Source organism: Bactrocera oleae, chromosome 6 (genome assembly GCF_042242935.1).
Source record: "Bactrocera oleae isolate idBacOlea1 chromosome 6, idBacOlea1, whole genome shotgun sequence".
NCBI lineage: Eukaryota > Metazoa > Arthropoda > Insecta > Diptera > Tephritidae > Bactrocera > Bactrocera oleae.
Genome location: NC_091540.1, coordinates 55,336,828 through 55,357,750, shown reverse-complemented (window position 1 = coordinate 55,357,750; position 20,923 = coordinate 55,336,828). Strand labels below are relative to the sequence as shown.

The 20,923-nt window shown below is 36.7% G+C and overlaps 3 protein-coding genes across 5 annotated transcripts; 1 reads left to right on the top strand and 2 right to left on the bottom strand.

Annotated features, from left to right (window-relative positions):
• Positions 1 to 72: 72 nt before the first annotated feature.
• On the top strand, positions 73 to 15,890 carry galene. 2 transcript variants are annotated; one of them, XM_070111775.1, is made up of 6 exons: positions 73 to 989; positions 3,113 to 3,359; positions 11,726 to 11,852; positions 11,922 to 13,135; positions 13,207 to 13,491; positions 15,136 to 15,890. In XM_070111775.1, the coding sequence occupies exons 1-6, from the start codon at positions 786 to 788 to the stop codon at positions 15,330 to 15,332; spliced, it is 2,274 nt and encodes a 757-aa protein (XP_069967876.1). In that variant the 5' UTR covers positions 73 to 785; the 3' UTR covers positions 15,333 to 15,890. The 2 variants fall into 2 exon arrangements, with proteins under 2 accessions (XP_069967876.1, XP_014097151.3); XM_014241676.3 differs by lacking the exons at positions 73 to 989; positions 3,113 to 3,359 and adding an exon at positions 8,283 to 8,733.
• On the bottom strand, positions 3,379 to 5,718 carry LOC106622486 (uncharacterized). Of its 2 annotated transcripts, none has more exons than XM_070111776.1 (2): positions 5,470 to 5,718; positions 3,379 to 4,486 (listed from the first exon to the last, which is right to left on the bottom strand). In XM_070111776.1, coding segments are annotated over exons 1-2 (1,005 nt in total). In that variant the 5' UTR covers positions 5,472 to 5,718; the 3' UTR covers positions 3,379 to 3,483. The 2 variants fall into 2 exon arrangements, with proteins under 2 accessions (XP_069967877.1, XP_014097152.3); XM_014241677.3 differs by having other exon boundaries at positions 5,505 to 5,711.
• On the bottom strand, positions 15,329 to 20,564 carry Klp61F (Kinesin-like protein at 61F). Its single transcript, XM_036361658.2, has 10 exons — positions 20,362 to 20,564; positions 19,980 to 20,280; positions 19,190 to 19,772; positions 18,680 to 19,125; positions 18,473 to 18,616; positions 18,254 to 18,413; positions 17,103 to 18,188; positions 16,901 to 17,034; positions 16,070 to 16,312; positions 15,329 to 16,004 (listed from the first exon to the last, which is right to left on the bottom strand). The coding sequence occupies exons 1-10, from the start codon at positions 20,454 to 20,456 to the stop codon at positions 15,981 to 15,983; spliced, it is 3,216 nt and encodes a 1,071-aa protein (XP_036217551.2). The 5' UTR covers positions 20,457 to 20,564; the 3' UTR covers positions 15,329 to 15,980.
• Positions 20,565 to 20,923: the final 359 nt, after the last annotated feature.

The window sequence follows — 20,923 nt, the reverse complement described above, 5'->3', positions numbered from 1 at the left end:
TTTACTTAGCGCATAGCCAAAAACTGCTGTGAGTATTCCAAAATGTGTGGCGGCCTATTTAGTATGCTCTGAGTACACGTTGGGTTCGGTTGAAAAGTCGCTGAAGGTGCTATTTCGTTACTGAATAGTTAATTGGTGATTAAATATAAAAAAAAAAAACTATATAGTGAACATTATGCTTGGTTTTTTAGTTTTTATTGGAAAAAGAAATAAGAACTTAGGTAGAAAATGCATTTGATTGTATTTTAAAAGTGTTAAATGAAATTAAATTTTCCAAAAATTTTCCCAAATCATTTGCAATATTCGACATTGCGTGTGTGTATCCATAGAATATCGTCTACAACTTACTTTGTGTGTGCGCTTGTGTCGGTTCCTTTGTGTCTCATTAGCGGCAGACACTAGAGTAGTTCCCATCTCACCAGAAATACACAAAATATACAACCAATGTAGCAACAAGTAGTGTGCAAGATTTTAAAATAAACGAAATTCGATTTTGCTCTCCAAGCGTGTGCGTGTGTGTACCGTGTGCTGTACGTTGAGATGATCTGCTCGTTGTCGTGATAAACGCCAGTTGCACAGCGTGATTTTCAAAACATATTGCACATCTATAAGTATTTTGCATTAACATCTACTTCCACGCATACACACATATACACATATAATTACTTTTGTTTCAAAGAAAAACCGTTAGTTACGATCTGTGGTGAATATGCGCTGGCGAAATATGTAATATGTTAAGAAACCCACATTAATTAGAAGTGAAAAAATAAATAGTTGCAGCCGCCATGTCGTCTCGGCGTGCCCAATCCTTACCGCCACATATGTTGGATCAAAAGCCGACGCGCGGCAAATGTATAACGGCAATTTGCTTTTCATGGAAAGTGATTTCCTGCGTGGTGTCGCACGTGATTCTGGTACTGATGGTGGTCTCATATTGTGTTGGAGGCGCATACCTATTTCAACATTTGGAAAAGCCACACGAAATCGAAGTGAGTTGTATTTGCTTGATAATTTATACCCATGGCACAATTTTGGAAAATTAGAGAATTTTTTAAATAAGTTATAGGTGCTCGTATATAGTGATTGGTATTAGCAAGTAAGTAAGGGCTCAGTTCGAAATTTTGAATCTATTACAATAACCAACAAGAAAAAACCTTAACTTCGGTTGCGCCGAAGCTATAATACCCTTCACAAATACAAAGGCCCCTTACAATAACTTGATTCCGAACGTTCAATTTGTATGGCAGCTATATGATATAGTCATCTGATCTGACCAATTTCTGTGGAGAATAATTTGTTGCCTTAAGCAATAACTCGTGCCTAATTTCGTGAAGATACCTCGTCAAATAAAAAAATTTCCATGCAAGCACTTTACTCCGATCGTTCAGTTAATATGGCAGCTATATGCTATAGTCATCCGATCTATACAATTTCTTCGGAGATTAGATTAATGCCTTAAATAATAATACATACCAAATTTCATGAAGATACCTCGTCCAATGAAAGAGTTTTCCATACAAGCACTTGATTCCGATTGTTCAGTTTGTATGGCAGCTATATGTTATAGTGGTCCGATATCGTCCGTTCCGACAAATGAGCAGTTTCTTTGTTAGAAAAGGACAGGTGCAAAATTTCGATCGATATCTCAAAAACTGAGGGACTAGTTCGTGTATATACAGACGGACAGACGGACGGATAGACAGACGGACATGGCTAAATCAACTCAGCTCGTCACAGTGATCGTTTATATATATACTTTATATGGTCTCCGACGTTTCCTTCTGGGTGTTATAAACCTCGTGGCAAAATTAATATACCCTGTTCAGGGTATAAAAAGAGGTGTTAGACTAAATCGCGGTTAGAGGAATGCACATATGTATGTATATAAGTGCTAAGGGTACTCAACCATTCATTAAATTGAAAATTTTTATTTAGCTCAGTTAGAATTACTAGATTTAGGGGACATAAGCGCCGTTTTGTTCGTTGACTTGTTGGCATTTTGAAGTTAATTTTATAATGCCACTCTCTTCTGGCTTGGCCAACATTTGCGCCCACCTGTCGCGATTTGACCTCGAACGTTTTCACTTAATGTTGTCGTATGTTGACCCACTTTATATCATCTAGCCATCTGCTTCAGAAATGGATCGATTTTGTTCCGATTCAGCGGAGATTTGCAGATGGAAATACGATCTATGAAGTTTTTGTGTTAACTCGTGTGGAACCCATACATCGAGCTCCTTTTTAAATTCAGCCTTATTTAAATGGTACCAAACGGTTTCTGGTGACATTGTTAGGTCCTAGGGAAACGAAATAGTGCTTACATGACCGCCAGAATTGAAGATTTCCATTATTTTATCGATAGTTTCGACAATTGGTCTTCCAGAATGTGGTATACGCGATACACAGATTACTCAAGCCATCTATTGGAAAAATAATGGTTTTCTTTATACCAGACCTAATATAATATAAAGCTCTAATAGGCACTTAGGTCTTTATATTCGGTATCTCAGAGCTAGAAAAGTCACATTCTGATTTCGACCATTTTTAGATAAGAGTTGTCACACAGCAGAAACACTATTTGTGCCAAGTGCCACGAAAATATCATGTACGCAATTGCGTTCAAAAAGGTTATGAAGTTAGATTTCATCTAAAAGTAGACAGCACTAGTCCATTCTTTAATTTTTGAACGGTTTCATATACTAGTATAATATAACATAACCTTTGTATTTGAGGTCGGCGTGGCAATTATCTGATTTTACCTATTTTTACACCATTTCGTAAGATGCTAAAAAGTTGATATAGGTAAGATATATTAGAAGGCGTGGGCATGCCTATAACAAAAACGTTTTAACCACATTTGCCCTCTTTATTGTTGTTTCTGAATTTTTAATTTTTCGATTAACGGTATTTTCTGTGCTTGGCAATGGTCCAATTATGCCGCCTCCGATTCGTCTAGTCTTCGTGATCATTTTGATATTCATAACTCTAGGTAAATATCGATTAGTTCTAGGTGCTAAAAACTACCGTTATCAAAAAAAAACGTGTTTTTTTAATCTTTTAAAAATGTTCAGTATTTCAATTAAAATTAATTACTAATTTTTCAACATTTCAGGTTAAAAAAGATATTCAAAACCTGCGCCTCAATTTGACCGATAAAATTTGGCGTTTCTCCGACAATGCCTCAGTGCTGTCCGAAACTGATTGGATCACCAATGTAAAGAAGGATTTAGCCGGTTTCGAAACACAAATAGTGACCGCCATAAAAACGAATGGTTGGGATGGAGATGAGGACGTTACGAAGTCGCAGTGGACATTTGCGGGTTCACTTTTTTACTCGATCATCGTTATCACAACTATAGGTGAGTGTTTGAAATGCGATTTAATTTCTAATATTATTTAATATTTTTTATTTTAAAACTACAAACAATTAAAGCTACAAATTTTTAGAATGTTACACAATAACAATTAAGTTGATATAATTTTTTAGTGCGGCACTTTTGTGAGTCCCTTATTAATCTTGTCATCCACTTGCTGCTTGCTCAGCTTACTACTTTTAAGTACTTCCACACTCTTACCCTCAACTTGCAGTTTTCGATTCGCACTTTCAGCATCATTAAAAGCATTTCCATAACCAAAGGGACCACCTGTAGTGTACTGCAGATAGCCTGGGAAACCCCCACCGGCCGAGGCGAGTCCGTAACCTTCGGTATATTGGGGACCGCCAGCGCCAGGATATTGCGCTGCTGGAAATTGGTTGCCTTGAAATTGCGTGCCGGGATATTGCGGCCCACCTGGATATTGTCCCCCAATTGGATATTGACCGCTAATGGGATATTGTCCACCTTGTCCACCGGCAAATTGTCCGACACCGCCAAACTGTCCAGCAAAACCGGGATTTAAACCAGCCTCTGCGCCGGAATAACCACCTCCACCCGCTTGTCCGAACTGTCCACCCGCCCCTAAAGCATTACCTCCTCCGAATATGCCTGGTTGTGCTGGAAAGCCTACACCCGGTTGGCCGTTGTATCCACCCGGATATGCTGATTGTGGCCGTCCAATAACGCCCGTCGGTCCTCCAGGCCCCACCAATATACCATTGCCATTTCCAGTTGCCCCACCAAAGCCACCACCAATATTCGGGTAGAAGTTTGCTCCAAATAGCTGACCATTGCCAAAGGGTGGGTAAGGGTAATTTCGTGTTGCGACGTTCGTATTTACATCATCTTCATAGTCATCAATTTCGTCGTTTGGCGGTTGTCCCGGCAGCGGTTTTCGGGTAGTTGGTTCACGATTACGCGCTCGCGCATTGCGCCTTAAAGTTTCAGACTGATATCTGGCTGTACTGTCATGCAATTGACGTGGTTGATCCTTGTAGTCGTTTCGTCTGGCCCACACCCAACGGTCATCTTCGCGTGCTGCATATGCGCAACATATTAGTGTCGCTGAGAAAAGTAATATAACTTTCAGTTTATTCATTTCGCCGACCCTAAAATGAGAGAAATTTTGTTTAAAGTCATATATGGATCATGGCAGAAATTTTTGTAGAAATTGTTTGAAGAGGACGTTCTGAAACTGTTTAACAACGAGGTACATTTTCTAGTTACCAAATATCACCAAAACCGTCAAACACATTTTATGCTAAACCTTATCTTCTAACTTAACTTTTCCTACCGCTTTCGACACTAAGCTGAATGAATACACATTTTTATGCTTTGTCTATCAGAATACACTTAGTTAAAAAAAACTTTCGGACATTCCATAACCGAACAGAAGGTATACGAATCTTGGCCCCAGAACCCAGAACGCCTAAAACTGCGTTATGTATTTAAGAAATTTAGAGCCAAGGCTGTGTCAGACTTCAGCTATTGTAATAAAGCTTAATGCTGGAAACAGAACAACGTGGTACCGAAAGAACTTTAGTTAGAGTTTAAGCAAGAGGTGAAGCTATGTGGTAATCCATGAAAGCATCACATATATTAGATAGCTTAATGGTTACCTGACCGGTCGTAACGGTGTCGACCCGTCTTCTTATCTTTATCTAGAGGATAACCTGAGAACTTTGTTATTGCATTAGCTTCGTATTTCGTGCCATCTGCATTGGTTATTTTTATGCGGGAATCGCCAACCAGGCTTAAGGATCTTTTTATCATAGCAACACCAAAATCGTTGGGACTTTCGATCTTCAAATTGGTATTCTTCGGAATTTTTGTATTGAATTAAAATCTCTTCTCCAAACCTAGTCCATATTTTATATCTGTGATACACTTTTAGCACAAGCAATTCGGTTTTATAGTTTTTAAAGTTTCTCCTTTTTACATTTCCAACAGTTATGTATGTTGAGATATTAGAAAACTATTTATTTTTCTATTTTTTACATTATTTAGCCTCGCGATTTTATTAATTTTTAATTGACCATTATTATTCGGTTCCTAAATTCAACTTCGTTTCCAAATAATTCATTTTGCTCACATTCGTTTGTGTAAATATTTCGCTTCTCCACTCACCAACTATTTTTTTTTGGTTTTTTGGTAATAAACTTTTTATTATTTTCACTTGTGTTTGGAAATAAACTGTGCCAAATAAGAATATTTCTTTTTTCCGCTTTATGATGCGTTTTGATCGCGTCGGTGGTTGTCGCTAGAGTAATTTGGCATGAGTTGGACACACGCTACTTAAATAAAAAATTTCGACCAGGCGAGCGTTCAACTGTAGCGTCATCATCATCGTGTTACTGCGGCATCGCCGAAAAATCCAAACAAAATTAAAAACCTCATAAACTCACAACACAATCACTAGTGAGGACTTTTACGATGACGATGATGACTTTGATGATGATTATGAGAATGGTACTGACCACAAGTGTACACAAATATTAAGACGTTGCTTGTTGAGTTTTTCGGTGGGAAGAATAAGTGAGACGTGTGATCTCCTAGACTGCAATAAGAAGAGAAGACGTTAGGTTACTATAAAATATTTAAAATTCAGCGTAAATATTTATGTACATCTTCTGTGTATCTGTTCTTTTGAAGAAAAACCGCAAAAATATAGCATTCATAGCAAATAAAGTACGATCGCGGACATATAGCCTGCATATACAAGGGCAATCCGATAAATACTTAGTCTTACCTCCTGAAGGCGACAATATCGGAGAGAAATTTACAATCGTAGTAGTGCTTTCTTATAGAATATTACAGTCAAAATCTCAGCCGAAACGTACTTCTAGTTTTTTTTTTGACACCCTTTAAAAGTGAGGCCGATTTGACGCCGAAGTGCACAAAAAAATAGTTCAACATGAAATGAAAAACAAAAACCACCATTCATATTTGGAACTGTGCGTCTTTTTTTAATTTCCAAACATTGGCAGAAGCTTTAGTCCAATGAGGGGATCATCGCCGCCACGGAGGCCTAATTTTTAGACCGCCAGAAAGCGGATCAAGTGTATCGTGAAATCGCCATTTTTCCAAAATTTTCGTGCTTTATTTGTAGGCTGACTGCTTCTCGGATCGCTCTCGTATGAATGTATATATGCAATTTAATTTCAACTCAATCACTCATTTAAAAAGAAATTCATTTATGGTTAACCAAAATTTCATTACTCATTAGAGATTTCATGCCGACACGTTCCTTTGTGGTTTTGTATCTTCATTATTAAAGGAAACCACCGAAAATCCAAATATTTATATACATATGTAGGTGTCAATTTAAGCCATTTCTAATCAGCGATCGCAGCGTTGCATTGATCGAATTATCGACAACATGCATCATTCTTACGGTCAGCGATTCATTTGTCTGTGTATGGGAGTGTGGTGTCTCAGTGCAGTAATTATTGCCAGCAATCGACATCGTTCGGTGGTCACTGGCATTAGGCTGCCATTAATCACCGCTCATTTGATGCCCAATAAATGTTCAAATAAATCATTTTTATCATTCGAAGAAATAGCGATTTAACGCTGCAAGTGGGTCTTTGGCGCTGAGGACACATGTCTGTGCAATTGTATGAGTGCGTGTATGTATTAACATTTTTGGCAATTTTTTATTATTCTGTAAAGCATTCGTGTGCGGAATATGAAGTAGCTGCGAAATGCAAATATTTCCGAATTGCCTGATCTTAATTTATTTACAATTGAGTGGTTCGAATAAATAAAAAAAAAACTCTTTGTTTTTGAACTTTCGAAAATAATGTTGATTATTCGGTTTGGTTTGAGATAAAGCGCTTAAAAATATTATTTGTGCTTTGGTTTGATATAATTGGCCAAATTATTCAGCAATTATTTTGTGCGTGTGGTCTAGTGATGTTAATAGTTTTCAAAATACTCGGCTTTTCGGGTTATTTTTTGTACTTCAATATATGTATGTATACATACACATGTACATATATATACGGTGTGGATATGTTATCTAAAGTTTATTTGTTATTCTACCGCAATAAAGTCAGTTATTCTGAATCAAGAAATTTTAATATTCTTAAAAATAATCGGTCCCGAAATTTCGGAATTATTCGTTTGAACTCTTGTAAAGAGATTTTGGAATTTTTGTGTCTACATAAATATTCGTGATATTTTTTAGCGTTTTTTTTTTTTAAACTGACTGCATCCCGAAATTTCGGGGTAATTTTGTTTAACCTATGTGTTAAACGCTGTCTGGACAGTTTTTTGTTGCTATCCGGGTAACAAGCGGTATATTGAACAATTTTGAAATTTGGTGAAAAATCTTACATGTGGTACATTTTCAAATTCTGCATTTTTAAATTAGTATAAGAACTTGTCTATGTCGTTTGAAAAACTCCGTAAGGAAGAATATACAATATTTAGCAATTATTTAAAATAAAAAAGAAAACATCACTGCTCGCTGAAAATTTTGTAAGGAAGTTTTGATTTAAAAGTGTCATAAGAAATCGCTATTGAAAAAAATAAATTAAAGAAAATTGGTTGAAAGAAACATGCTCGTCAAATAAAGGTACTTCGTTGAGTGAGAGGTTAAAAATATGATTGAAAGTGAAAAAAATTAACACATAGTTGAAGGTGATGAGGTTGGAAAAAGTAACTTATTGCCATGAAAAGTTTTTCCAAATATGGAGGAGTCATTTAGAAACATGAATCTGTAGACTGGAAAAAATAGTTCAAAGTATTCCTCTTAGGTTTTTTCGGATCGCAAATGTAAAAGCTTGAAAAAAGTGCAAAAAAATCTTCGACATAGCAGCAAACTCAGTTCAGATCGGAAGTAATATACTTCATGATTACAACAAAAAATAGCAAATGTGGTCAGTGAATTTGTGTTTCTAACGTTCCTTTACCAAAAAAATTGACAAATTCGAATTCTAATCTAATTTAAAAAAAAATATCGGTACTATCATCACTTGAATACAAGTGCTAGCAAGCTAAGAGAAGCAAGTTCAAATAACTCATTAAAAATATTTAAATTTGTACTAATAATACGTGTAATTCAAATGAAATGAAAATTAGTTGCAATGTTGAAATCTCACTGTGGATCCACTAGCTTTGACCATCATTTGTTACTGTTCAACGGAAGCCGATTTATTCTCACGTCTTTGACCTCCGAAACAAAAGTGTTGCTGATGACTAGACGATAAATGACAGCGAATTGCAGTTATGGAGAGCCAACGCTTTCTGAATGATCCACGCTCCAATGCACGAAAGCGATTTCAAAACAACAACAATGTTGAAATTTAAATACCCAAATGAAAAATGATAAAAACCCATAATACTGTGCAAGGTCAGTGCTGAATGTTATGGCTTTAAGCGTAAAAAATTTACCAAAATTAGATTTTTTAGATTTAACTAGAATGCGGGTATTTAGTAATATACATAAGTTAATGTAAATATTTATAAGTGCGGATGTGTATGTTTGTATTAAAGTGTTGGTAAAATTATGACAATTAATTTTCCTTTCGTTCAGAGTTTACTGACCGATGTGGCTAATGAAAACAAATGCTTTGGGCCACCACGCGGAAACGCTTGCTACTTGTATGTGTGTTTGTTTTATGTGCATGTGTGTGGGTGCCTATGTGTTCGTTCAGAGTTCATTATTGTAAATTCTTTACTATTTATAATACGATTTTTAATTGGCGATAATATTCATAGAATGCAATTTTATTAGAGCAAGCCAAAAACCTCACATTTTACCTGAGTTTTTTGGCTCACAAAACCATTAGGGTGGCTCAGTCTAGCAGCATTCCAACAAAAGTGGCAATTTATGGAAGTTCACTTTTTTGAAAGATCAGAGAAAGCGAAGACAGTTTTAAGAAAGTTTTCGATGCAAGGACTTGATTTTTATCATTCAGTTTGTATGGCAGCTATATGCTATAGTGGTCCGATATTGATGGTTCCGACAAATAAGCAGCTACTTAGGTGGAGAATGACGTGTGCATAATTTCAGATCGATAGCTTAAAAACTCAAGGACTAGTTCGCGTATATACGGACAGACTGACCGACGGACATGGAAAAAGTAACTTAGCTCGTGATGCTGATCAATAATATCATATATTTTATAGTGCCCCCGACCCCGAGTGTTACAAACTTGTTAGCCAGTTTGAGTCAGTTTTCCGATGTTTTCTTGCGCTCAGGCTTTGGAACTCCAGTGAGCTTAACAAGCTCTGGTCAAAAATTAGAACGTGTGCGACTGCGAGATCCTTTTGACCCAGCGTGAAGGTTTGGCGAGCCCAGCAAAGTTGCTGGGATTGATATTAACCGCCTTAATAAAATTGTGGTTCGCTTCGTCGATCTATGAGAATCTAGTGATCCACTTTCAAAACCTAACCTAATAAAGCCTGTACAGGATATAATAATCATATATGCATATGTAAGGTTGGTTTAAAGACACATTAGGACATACCCTAATAGTATTTTTATTTAAGTTCTATTTTATATCCTATAACCAATTAAGGTGTGTCAATGAATTTTTATGAACCACCCTAATGTTTATAAATATGTCGACATACTCAATGCCGTCCAGCGACTTGTGTTAAGAACACTTTAATGAGCATTTGCATCTGTTATAAAAGCAATAATTGATTATTTTGTGCAATCACAACTTTACAACTCCCCCAATTATGTCTGTATGTAATTGCCAGTTACGGGTTGGCAGCTTGACTCACATTTCCTGCGCTTTCTGGCTGGTGACATGCAAACAAGCGTTAAAAATGGTGAATTTAGCAATTGAATCGAATGTGTGTCATACATATGTACAATGGCAACCGGCAAATGGCAAATTCTGAGTTACTCATTCAATAATTGCGGTACATAACTCATAAAATTCATACAATTGTAAGAATTGAATTAATACTCACAACAATACCTTACATGCCGCATGTGTAATATGCGAGTTACGCCTGGTCAATGGGAAGCCTTGCCCAATGCGTTACAGTTGGTTGGCCAATTTTCAATGGCATAGTGTGCTTGGCATGACGTTGTCATATATCCATGTACCGATATAGCCATATAGACTCGGATGAGTACTTGCTTGTAGGTATTTGCAACATCTTAATTTTGCTTTAACTGCGTTTTCTTCAGATACTTATTAAATATTAACAAATGGTTGCAAAGTTGTCTAAGTACAGGAGTCTGATTTACAAGGGCGACCACCGAAATGCTAGACTGAGTGTGCATTTTTCTTTGTCAGCTCTTCGTAATGTGATATTATATTTCCACCCAAAAGATCCAGGTTTTATGGATTTGAAAACAGTGTTGTATTTTTCTTAGTTTGAGTCTGTCTTTTCTTCTCAATATAGTTTGGTTGAGAATATCCTTTTTGCATGTTGAGGTTTTTCCTCAAAAGGGCGATCTTACAAACCCTTGCTATGAAACAAGTGGCGAGCCAAAGTCAGACTTTAAAACTTTCATATTCCAATACTCATCATGAATCAATTACTATTTTTTAAAAAGTGAAGCCTGTATAATATACTCCTCCCCAAGCAATTTCTTCTCGGATTTTTGGTTAGGTAAATAGGCTGATTTCTCGTGAGGCCACGAAAAATCACGCTTGGAGGACAAATAGAGACGCTTGTCCTTTCTGATGCTGAGAAGTCCTAGGTATGGATCAAAAAGATCGTCGCATATCTACGAAATGCTAATATCAATTCTAGCCAATTCGCCGGGATCATTTAAAGTTAGGCAACCGAGATGCTTCAACCTTAGTCCGGTGAAAGCTGCACAGTGGAGGAGTGTAGATGTTTCCACTTCATTTTCTTCATTGCAACTTTGACGTCCTCCAAAGTCTTTAGCCTCACTACGTGAGTGCCATTGAAAAAGTGTCGAGTAAGGGGGCCCCTTAATGTGGCGATGTACGCCTTGCTATGAGCTAGCAGTTCAAACGACCTTTTATGGTACGTTTCCAACAAGTGCTGGTTACTGACCAACCCATGGCCCATAGATCCAGCGTTCGAATTCACGAAGACAGGGGAACGCCTGCTACCATCCTTGACTCTCTTCCGGTGAATTTGGAAGTACTTCTGTACAAGAAGAGTACTACTGTACAAAAAGAGCTCGAGTTTCCTCCAGAAACCAAAGTGATCCGTGCCAGATAGAGTATATTGAAGTTCTACTTATACAGACTTGACCCTGGCAAGACCTTAGATTATTTTCGACTTGTTTCATCATGGTTGTTGACAACGCAGACAATATAGACGTTCAAAATAATAATTCAACTTTGAGTGTAATTTTATCCTGCTAACGACTATGCACCATATGCAATTGAAATTATTTTCAGGTTATGGACACATATCACCACGGACAGACTGGGGAAAAGTTACAACCATTTTCTATGCCATTGTAGGCATACCACTCATGTTGCTATGTCTATCCAATATCGGAGATGTTATGGCCACCTCTTTTAGGTAGATACTCAGAAATAATATACTTTACCAACAATTATATAGTAAAATCGTGTTCAATGTTCCACAAAGATTCATATATTGGCGTGTTTGTTGCTATGTTTGCACACGCGCTACGCGACGTCCACGCCGACCGCGACAACGCTCTGGACGCGGCCAACGGTATACTTCACGTTCACAGCCGCCACCAATACGCCGTTCAATGCGTCTCACCCAGCGCTCCATGGCTGATTCTGGTTTCGGCAACTCTGATGGACTACAACATGCGTACTCGGATCCGGAATTACGTTCCGGGCGACATGATTACGAAGGCGGACGTAACAGTGGACGACGACATCATTACAACAGTCACTCACAACGCAGCCGGCAGATACCACCTTATCAATATGGCCAGCAGTATTACGATGAGGGTCCACGGCAGACACAGACACTTAATCGTGGTTCAAGGTTCGGACGCAGCATGCGCAATCGCGAAAGCATGCGCGGTCGACACACGGTCGAGCGTGAGCGTTACATTGGGCATCCGAAACAGCGATCAGACTCCTTTGAAGATTTTAACGCGCCACAATCGAAGCGTTCGTACAGCATGCGATCAGTGCGCGCATCAAGCGCACGCCGCGATGTTGGCCCGTTACCGGAAGCGTTACGCCATGACGCACGTGATGCACATGCATTACGCGTGGCGCCGCCACGTGAATCGAGAGAAATGCGCGAAATCAATAGAATGAATCCGCGCACCATGCAACGCGGTCGTTCAGTGCCGCATGCGCCACCAGCGGCACGCGCAAAATCCGTAGATCCACGTATGCACTATGACGCCGCCGTCGATGAGGAAGTTGTGCGCAAAACACCCATCATACCCAATCGATATGCAATTGATGAACTCGATCATTATCGCGAGCCTCGTGGCAAACATATGTCACGCAGTCAGTCTATGCCGCGCTCGGCGCTACAAAAAAATAGTTTTAACAAAGATCAGCGCAGTAACGGCGTTAGTTCGTATCACTCACATCACAATCAACCGCGTCACGCATCTCCGCAACCACCACATCGCCAGCACTCTGGACATCACTCGCATTATGGCGATCGCTTGGAATTGCCCGAGTTCACTCACTCAATGAACCACACAAAACGCGGTCGCTCACCGGCGCCCATCGATGATTACGACGATGAATTCGATGATTATTATTTAGATGATCGTGATGTATACTACGATGACTATGATAATCGTGAGTTGGCATACCAACCAAGGCATAGAGATCGGCGGTATAGAAGAGAGCGTCCGGGTAAGATAAGTTGATATTTTATGATGTATAGAGTTTGTCGGATATATTTCTATATTGAACTACTCTTACAGAACGCTTACCGCCTTCACCGCGCATCATGTCTCCCATGGGATTTCCTGTAAAGCGCCAGATACGTCGCCGCTACAGCTACGATTACGATGACGACTCTAACTATGGTGACGATTGGAGCGACTACTACGGTGATATATCGCCAAAAGATCGCCCAGTGCCGATCTGGCTTTGCGTATTTTTGGTCATCAGCTATATTTTGGGTGGCGCGGCACTTTTTGCTTACTGGGAGAAATGGTCGTTTTTGGACTCTGCCTATTTCTGTTTCATAACTTTAACCACAATCGGTAGGTCGCATGATTTAATTATATTTTTTAGATTTTTAAAATTTTGAATTTATTAATTTAAGTGTTTATTTGTTTGGAAGATTTACATATACATTAAATTTATTATAGAGCGTGGGCCACACCCACTTTTTAAAGATATTTAAACCGCAAGTGTTCCGCCTTAATGTCAAGTACTCGCTTGCACAGACAGACAGAGCCGGACAGAGAGACATCCGGATTTCAATTCGTCTGGCATCCTGGTCATTTATTTATTATATATATAACCCTATATCTAACTCGATTATTTTTAGATGATACAAACAACCGTTAGGTGAACAAAACGATTATACTCTGTAGCTGCATGTTGCAAGAGTGTAAAAATATAAATTTCATCAAAATTTTAATAAAATTGAGAACATGAGAAATAAAATAATAAAAAATAGTAATTATAAAGAAATTAAAAGCAAATGTCAATATTTTATGTAAATATTAATAAATAATATATTTTACAATAATTATAAGTAAAATATTAAAAAACTAATGAAAGCAATATAACAAATAAGTATATGCATAAATTTGTATTAAAAATTTTAAACCTAAATAAACAATAAAAACTAAAAAAAACATATTGAAATTATAAGAAGATATTATGGTATAATTGTCATAAAATAACATAAAATAACCGAAAACAAGAAAAAACGTTAAATTCAGTTGCACCGAAGCTGTAATACCCTTCACAAATACAAAAGATTCCTTAAAAGAACTTTGATCGGCCAGTTTGTATGGCAGTTATATGCTATAGTGTCTCGATTTGGACAATATTTGTAGGAGATTGCATCGTTGCCTTGCACAATAATCCATGCTTCTTGATGTGAAAAGGACGGGTGCATTTCAGATCGATTTCTCAAAAACTGAGGGACTAATTCGCATATATACAGATAGACGGACATGGCTAAATTAACTCAGCTCGCCACGCTGATCATTTATATATATGAAATATATACTCGTATATATGTATGTAGGGTGGATGACATTATTAAAATTAACTAAATTAAAACAAAAAATCAAAACAAATTAACTAAAAAAGATTTAAAAAAATTATAAAAAAAATAGTCTAAATTAAAAGAAAAATAAACTAACTTAAAATTAAAAAACTAAATTTAAAAAAATTAATTAACTAAATAAAAAAAAAAATGAAAATATACTAAATAAAATTATATATACAAAATAAAAAAAAATAAACTAAATTAAAAAAAAAAAAATTAACTAAATTAAAAAAAAAAAAAATTAACTAAATTAAAAAAAAAAAATTAACTAAATTAAAAAAAAAAAATTAACTAAATTAAAAACAAAATAAAAAACATAAACTAAATTTAAAAAAAGTAAAATAAAAAACATGAACTAAATTAAAAAAAAAATAAAATAAAAAACATAAACTAAATAAAAAAAAATAACTAAATTAAAACAATTTATTTAAAAAAAAAAAAAAATTATTAAATTAAGAAAATTAATTAAAAAGAGACAAAGTAATTTAATTTTAAAAACTAATTAAACAAAAAATATTTTAAATTCAAATAATAATTCAATAAAAAGCAAATGAATTAAAAAAAATGTATTAATTAAAAAAATATGTTTAATATGATTAATATTTAAATGTTTTTGCAGGTTTTGGCGACTTCGTGCCCGCTAAAGGTGTGAAAGACGAATCGGAGCAGTCCATCGCTTACTGTTCGCTATATTTGCTCTTCGGCATAGCACTATTGGCGATGAGCTTCAACCTGGTGCAAGAGGAATTCATTTCCAACGTCAAAGAAGTGGCGCGACGCTTGGGAATTTTAAAGGATGAAGAAGACGACGATTAAAGTGTTACGAGAAATTGTTTATTTTTATTTTTCGTTTTTTTGTTGTTTTACAAATCAGCAAAAGATATAAAAAAAAAAGTACAAGCAAAATATTTACATACAAATATCGGTTTGAAAGTGAAGCAATTTTAAATTGTATACATTTAAAAATAAACATACAACAAAGTAAGATTAAGACATTACTAAAATACCATAAGTTTGAATCGAATTTTACAAAAACATTCAATGACGACAATAAATGAACCGACACAACGAAGGTACCGCTGCATATTGATACTACTCATTTTACTCCTCATATAATTATATATAGTATTTATATTTATTGTATTTAACTTTTAAAAAGCTGTATTTAATGCAACAAATTTTCATTGTAAATTTTTGTTGTGATTGCATGCGAGTTCAATAAATTTCGAAATTCCATAGCAGTGACTAATGCATTCGCCTCACTTTTGTCGATTTAAATCAGATGCATGCTTTCGAGTAATTGATATGTGCCGTTATTCTCAATAAAGTAGCGCAAACTGCAGTTAAGCATACCTTCAGCGTGAAGTACATGCATTTTTGGTTTTAAACAAATTTACAGTTAAATTATGTAAACAGCAAGAACGGGGAATAAGTTATGATTGAAGCGTTTCAGATGGTTTTCAACTAGGACAAGTTTTCCTTGTTAGCCTGCAAATAAAGAGAAGGGCAATCAGAAACACAGTTCTTTCAAATTTTGTTAAAAAATCACTCACTCTTGAAGTTGGTGCTGATGAATTGTGTGCTGGGGACGGTTTGCGTGGCGAACTGCCGCCAGACAGTGAGTTGTTGTTGCGCAACTGCTTTTTCGATAAGATGGCATTTAACTTTTTGGTTGCGGCATTATTTTGTTGCGGCGTGACAACATTTGTTAAATCAATGGGTGTTGAGTTGAGTAGAATTTCAGTGTTGGAAATTTCCTGTACGGAATTTTTCAACTCATGCTCATCCTCGCTGCCCTGTAAAATTCACGAGAATATACAATAAGAAGAAAAAACGGTAAGTTCGGTTGTACCGAAGCTAGAATACTCTGCACAAATAAATAATTTTCCATACAATAATTTGATTTTGATTCAGCCTGTGGTACGATCTGGGAAAATTCTTCGGATATTTTAGCATTGACTTATGGAATAATTCATGCTAAATTTAGTAAAGATATCTTGTCAAATAAAAAAGTTTTCCATACAAGAACTTGATTTTGATTGTTCAGTTTGTATAACAGCTATATGCTATAGTGATCCGATAGCAGCGGTTCCGACAAAGGAGCAGCTTCTTTCAGAGAAAATGACGTGTGAAAAAATTTAGAGCGATATCTCAAAAACATCTGCTAGTCGCTCAGTCATTCGAAGCTGTCATTTCGCGTATATACAGACAGACGGACATGGCTAAACAAACACAGTTCGTTACGCTGATCATTTATATACCTAAATATTTTAAAGGGTATCTTATGTTTCCTTTTGGATGTTACAAACTTCGTGACAAACTGAATACACCCTGTTCACTTAACCTTAAAAATTTCAAATTTACTGATTTATATGACAACATACCTCATCAATAGGAACTGTTGTATCCAGATCCGACCACTCGTTCTCTTGGCGATAACGTTTCACGATGTCAATATGTGGCGATGTGGCCGCCAATGAACGAGGATAAACGAAATTGCGCTTCGATGGTGTAGCACCTGTAATATGCAATGGAAATTTGTAACTTTTTCGCTGCAAATTCAACGTTAATGCTTCAACTTTTTACCTGTTGGCGCGTACGTCTTAAGCTCACTCTGCTTAAATTTGTCCACATCGTTGACGCAAGTGCTCATCTGATCATTGTAAGTGTTGGCATAATTCAGTATATTTTGTTGTATGGCGTTGGTCAAGCCTGACGTAACGGCCACATGTTGCTTTAAACGCTGCGCATCTTGCGTGAGACTCGTCTTTACATCGTTAGTAGCTTCGTCAACTTTCAACTCGCTCTCCACTCGTGCGCGCTTCACTTCGTCGACATATGCTCCCAACGTTTTCTGTGTGCACTCCAAATGTTTGGCGGCCGTAGTAGTGAACTCAACAATGCGTACGCAGCCATCTCGTTGCATGTTGCAAAGTTGTTCTTTGAGCGTTGATTTTGCATTTGCTTGTTGTTCGTTGCATTTTAGTGCTTCGGCAGTTTGCTTTTCGAACTCTTGTTGCATGGCCACGTTCTCATTGCAACTCTCCTCGCAATAGGTTTGCGCAAATGTTGAACTCTGTTGTAAACGTGCAATAGTTGATTGTGTGCTGTCTTCCAATTTTACCGTTAGCGTGTTTATGGCGTCGGCGCGTGTCTTTCGGTTCGTGTAGGATTTCTCTTTCAAGCTGTTCAATTTTTCAATGATTTCCTCCATAATTGTACGTTCTTCGGTAGCCGCTGCACGCTCATTTTCTATTTCAACATGCATACGTGCCAATTGCTCTATGCTTGTCTCTGAGATCTGTTTATTTTCAGCAATACGTTCCGTCATTTTTTTGGTGTGCAATTGTAGATTTTGCGATTTTTCTTGAAGACTTTCTACAACGGTTTTACACATCTTTTCGGTGGTCGCCTTTTGTTGCTCTGTGAACCGAACTAAATCTTGTAGTTTCTCTTGCATTTGTGCAATCATTTCGATTTGTTTACTCTCCAGCTCTTTAAACAAATAGGTTAGTTTTATTTTTTTTTCACTGCTGGCATCGCCAAGCGCTTGCGTGCATTTTTCAATGATGGTGTTGGTTGTTGCAAGCGATTCTTTGCATAAATCGTTGACTTTCTGTATTTTCATGTTGCCATCATTTATCAGCTGCTTGTGAGCATTTGAGGTGTTGGCTGTAGCAATATATATATTAAATATTAACATTTTTTTTAAACATTTAAAAAAAAAATATTTTTACCAAATTCTTCCATAAGCATTTTAGTGCATGAATCTTGTTTCTCTTTGAAACTGCTTAAACTACTATCCATCAATTCGAAGTTGTCATGCATACGTTCGGCAAAACGTTCACAAGCAGTTTGAATTTTTACATCAACATCTTTTCTGCGCTCAATTGTACTCTAGGGAAGAAAACTTCATTGAAGAAAACTAAAAAAATATATATTTGAATTGTATTTACATGTAATTGATGTGTGTCTTTTGTGGCAATGTCGGCAACATCTAAAATTTCTAATGCCTGATTCGTAAGCACCTCCTCGGTTTTAATGTGCGATTGCAGCAAAACCTTCTTTTCCTTATAACGTCGCTTGGTGTTATTCAGTATCTATTTAGATGGACAGCAAAATTATTGGACTTTTTTTATATAAAAAATATTTATTTCACTTACCCGCTTTGTTTGCTGCAACGCGCCTTGCGTTTGATTGAGATTTTGTTCCGCACGCTTCAGCTCTTCAGTTTTCTCCACTAAATTTAAGCTAACCTCATTAAAGATACGTTCTTTATTTTGTAGCTCATCCTTTAATGCTTTCAACAGCAACATTTTCTCATTTAACTCTCGGTGCTGTGAATCCATTTTCAATGTCATTTCGTTGTACGTGTCCTCCGCTAAGTATATGCCATTTTTGTCTCTAGCCGCAATTAAATCACGCTTCAACTTATCAATCTCTTCGGTATACTCTTTGAGCACAGTTTTCTTAGTTAATTTTTGGTTTACTTCTGGTTTATTTTGTATGTTTTTAGCGCGGTGTGCGTATTCTAATGTACTCAATGTCTCTTCAATATCTTTATGACCAGGTGATATTGTGGCAATTATGGATGTTTTCGTACGACCACCTAATTAATAAATTTAATATTAATAAATGATAAAGCCATTATTGTATTTTAAAAAAAAACGAACCCAACGATTCCTGCAGCAGACGAGTTAATTTGGACTCTCGGTATGGTATGTGGGGTGTGCGTTCTACTAGAGCGGTAATGACGCGTCCCAAAGTCAACAGACTTTGATTTATGTTAACGGTTTCTCTTGCACGTATACCCTTCTCATTACCCGCTTTGGTTACATTTTCACTACCCGCTAAATCTACCAAATTTAATTTGCCAATTTTCAACATTTCCTCGCCGTCCATGCCATTCTCACGTATATGCACCAAAATGGAGAACACCGTGTGCGATCGTGACGATTGTGCATTCATTAATGTAGTGGCAGTCTTGCGTCGTTCTTTGCCCTTTTCCAGAAGCTTATAAACATCATCTTTGCTATGCACTGGTATCTCTTCTAAACCTTGTATTATGACTGATCCCTTCTTTGTGCTATCGTCGAAGATGCGTATTTTTACACTATCATCTGATGATAGCAAATCACATAATTCCTCATTATACAATTCCAAGTAGGAAATACGCATCGAAAATTCCATTTCCAACATACGTAATTCGTCGAATAGATGACTCAAAGCGCGTGGTATAATACCAATGTCAGAATCCTAAAAGAAATATATTTACAATCAGTTTCACTTCATTCTAACGTCTCTTATAATCAGTTTCCAATTATTTTCAGGTAGAAAGTTAAAACGCAATATTTCAAGGCTATTTGTTTTGCCTTTTCTACAAACTGGTTTCGCACCCGCATCGCGATTATGCTGCTAACACAAACCCTTTTCAAATTCATTAATGCAGAAAATTATACTTACGTCTTCCCAAGATGATTTCAACTCGGCGCATTCAGTGCCCACCATTGTATGCGTTTTCCCCGTACCAGTTTGTCCATAGGCAAATACGGTACAATTGTAGCCGGATAACACCTCCTCAATGAGCGGCGCAACCACCGTGCTGTAGACATCTGCTTGGCGTGAATCTGTACCAAAAACGCGATCAAATGTAAACTTTTTGGTCAGCTTTGATTCAATTGTATGTCTTGCTACTATTTCCCGATGTGATACCGTTTCAATGACCTCCGCGGACCTTATACAACGTTCTCGAGCATTTAAGGGTCTAAACAAAATATACAAAGTTTAAATGACTGAATTTGGTTTTTTAGTGGAAACAAAAGGTTTGTGTGAAACTGTTACTTACCTAACGCGCACATAAACTTGAATATTTTGATTTGATATCTTGCGTGGCTGTTGGCTTGATGCATTATTCGCACCTGAAGAAGTGTTCATCGCCATGAAGTTATTTTATAAAAGTTCAATAAATACACCAATTACAAAGGAAAAAGTTCGCTACAATTCCGCTGCTATTTACGTATTCCAATCGGCTGAATTCGAAACGACCGTTTGAAATGCTTCGTTCAATTTCGTACAGCTGGCCGAAAACACAGTGCAGCCTATAAACTCAGTGTTGCTTAGAAATAAAAGTGATGCCATTAAAAATGTCAAGCGCCAAAATATTCAAATAGATTTTAATTAGTTTTTGCATATACATATTGAGTATAATTATTTTGTATAAACATTGTAAATATAATATAATATAGTGTAACAAAATCAAATACGGCTTTATAATAAGTTGAAGTCATTTACATCGCATTCCACAAAGTTATTCGGTGAATTTTGTTTGTCACCACAGCAATAACTAAATCGTATTTGGGCGGAAGATGGCGGAAGTTCTAACTTATTTGGCAGGAACTAACATACAG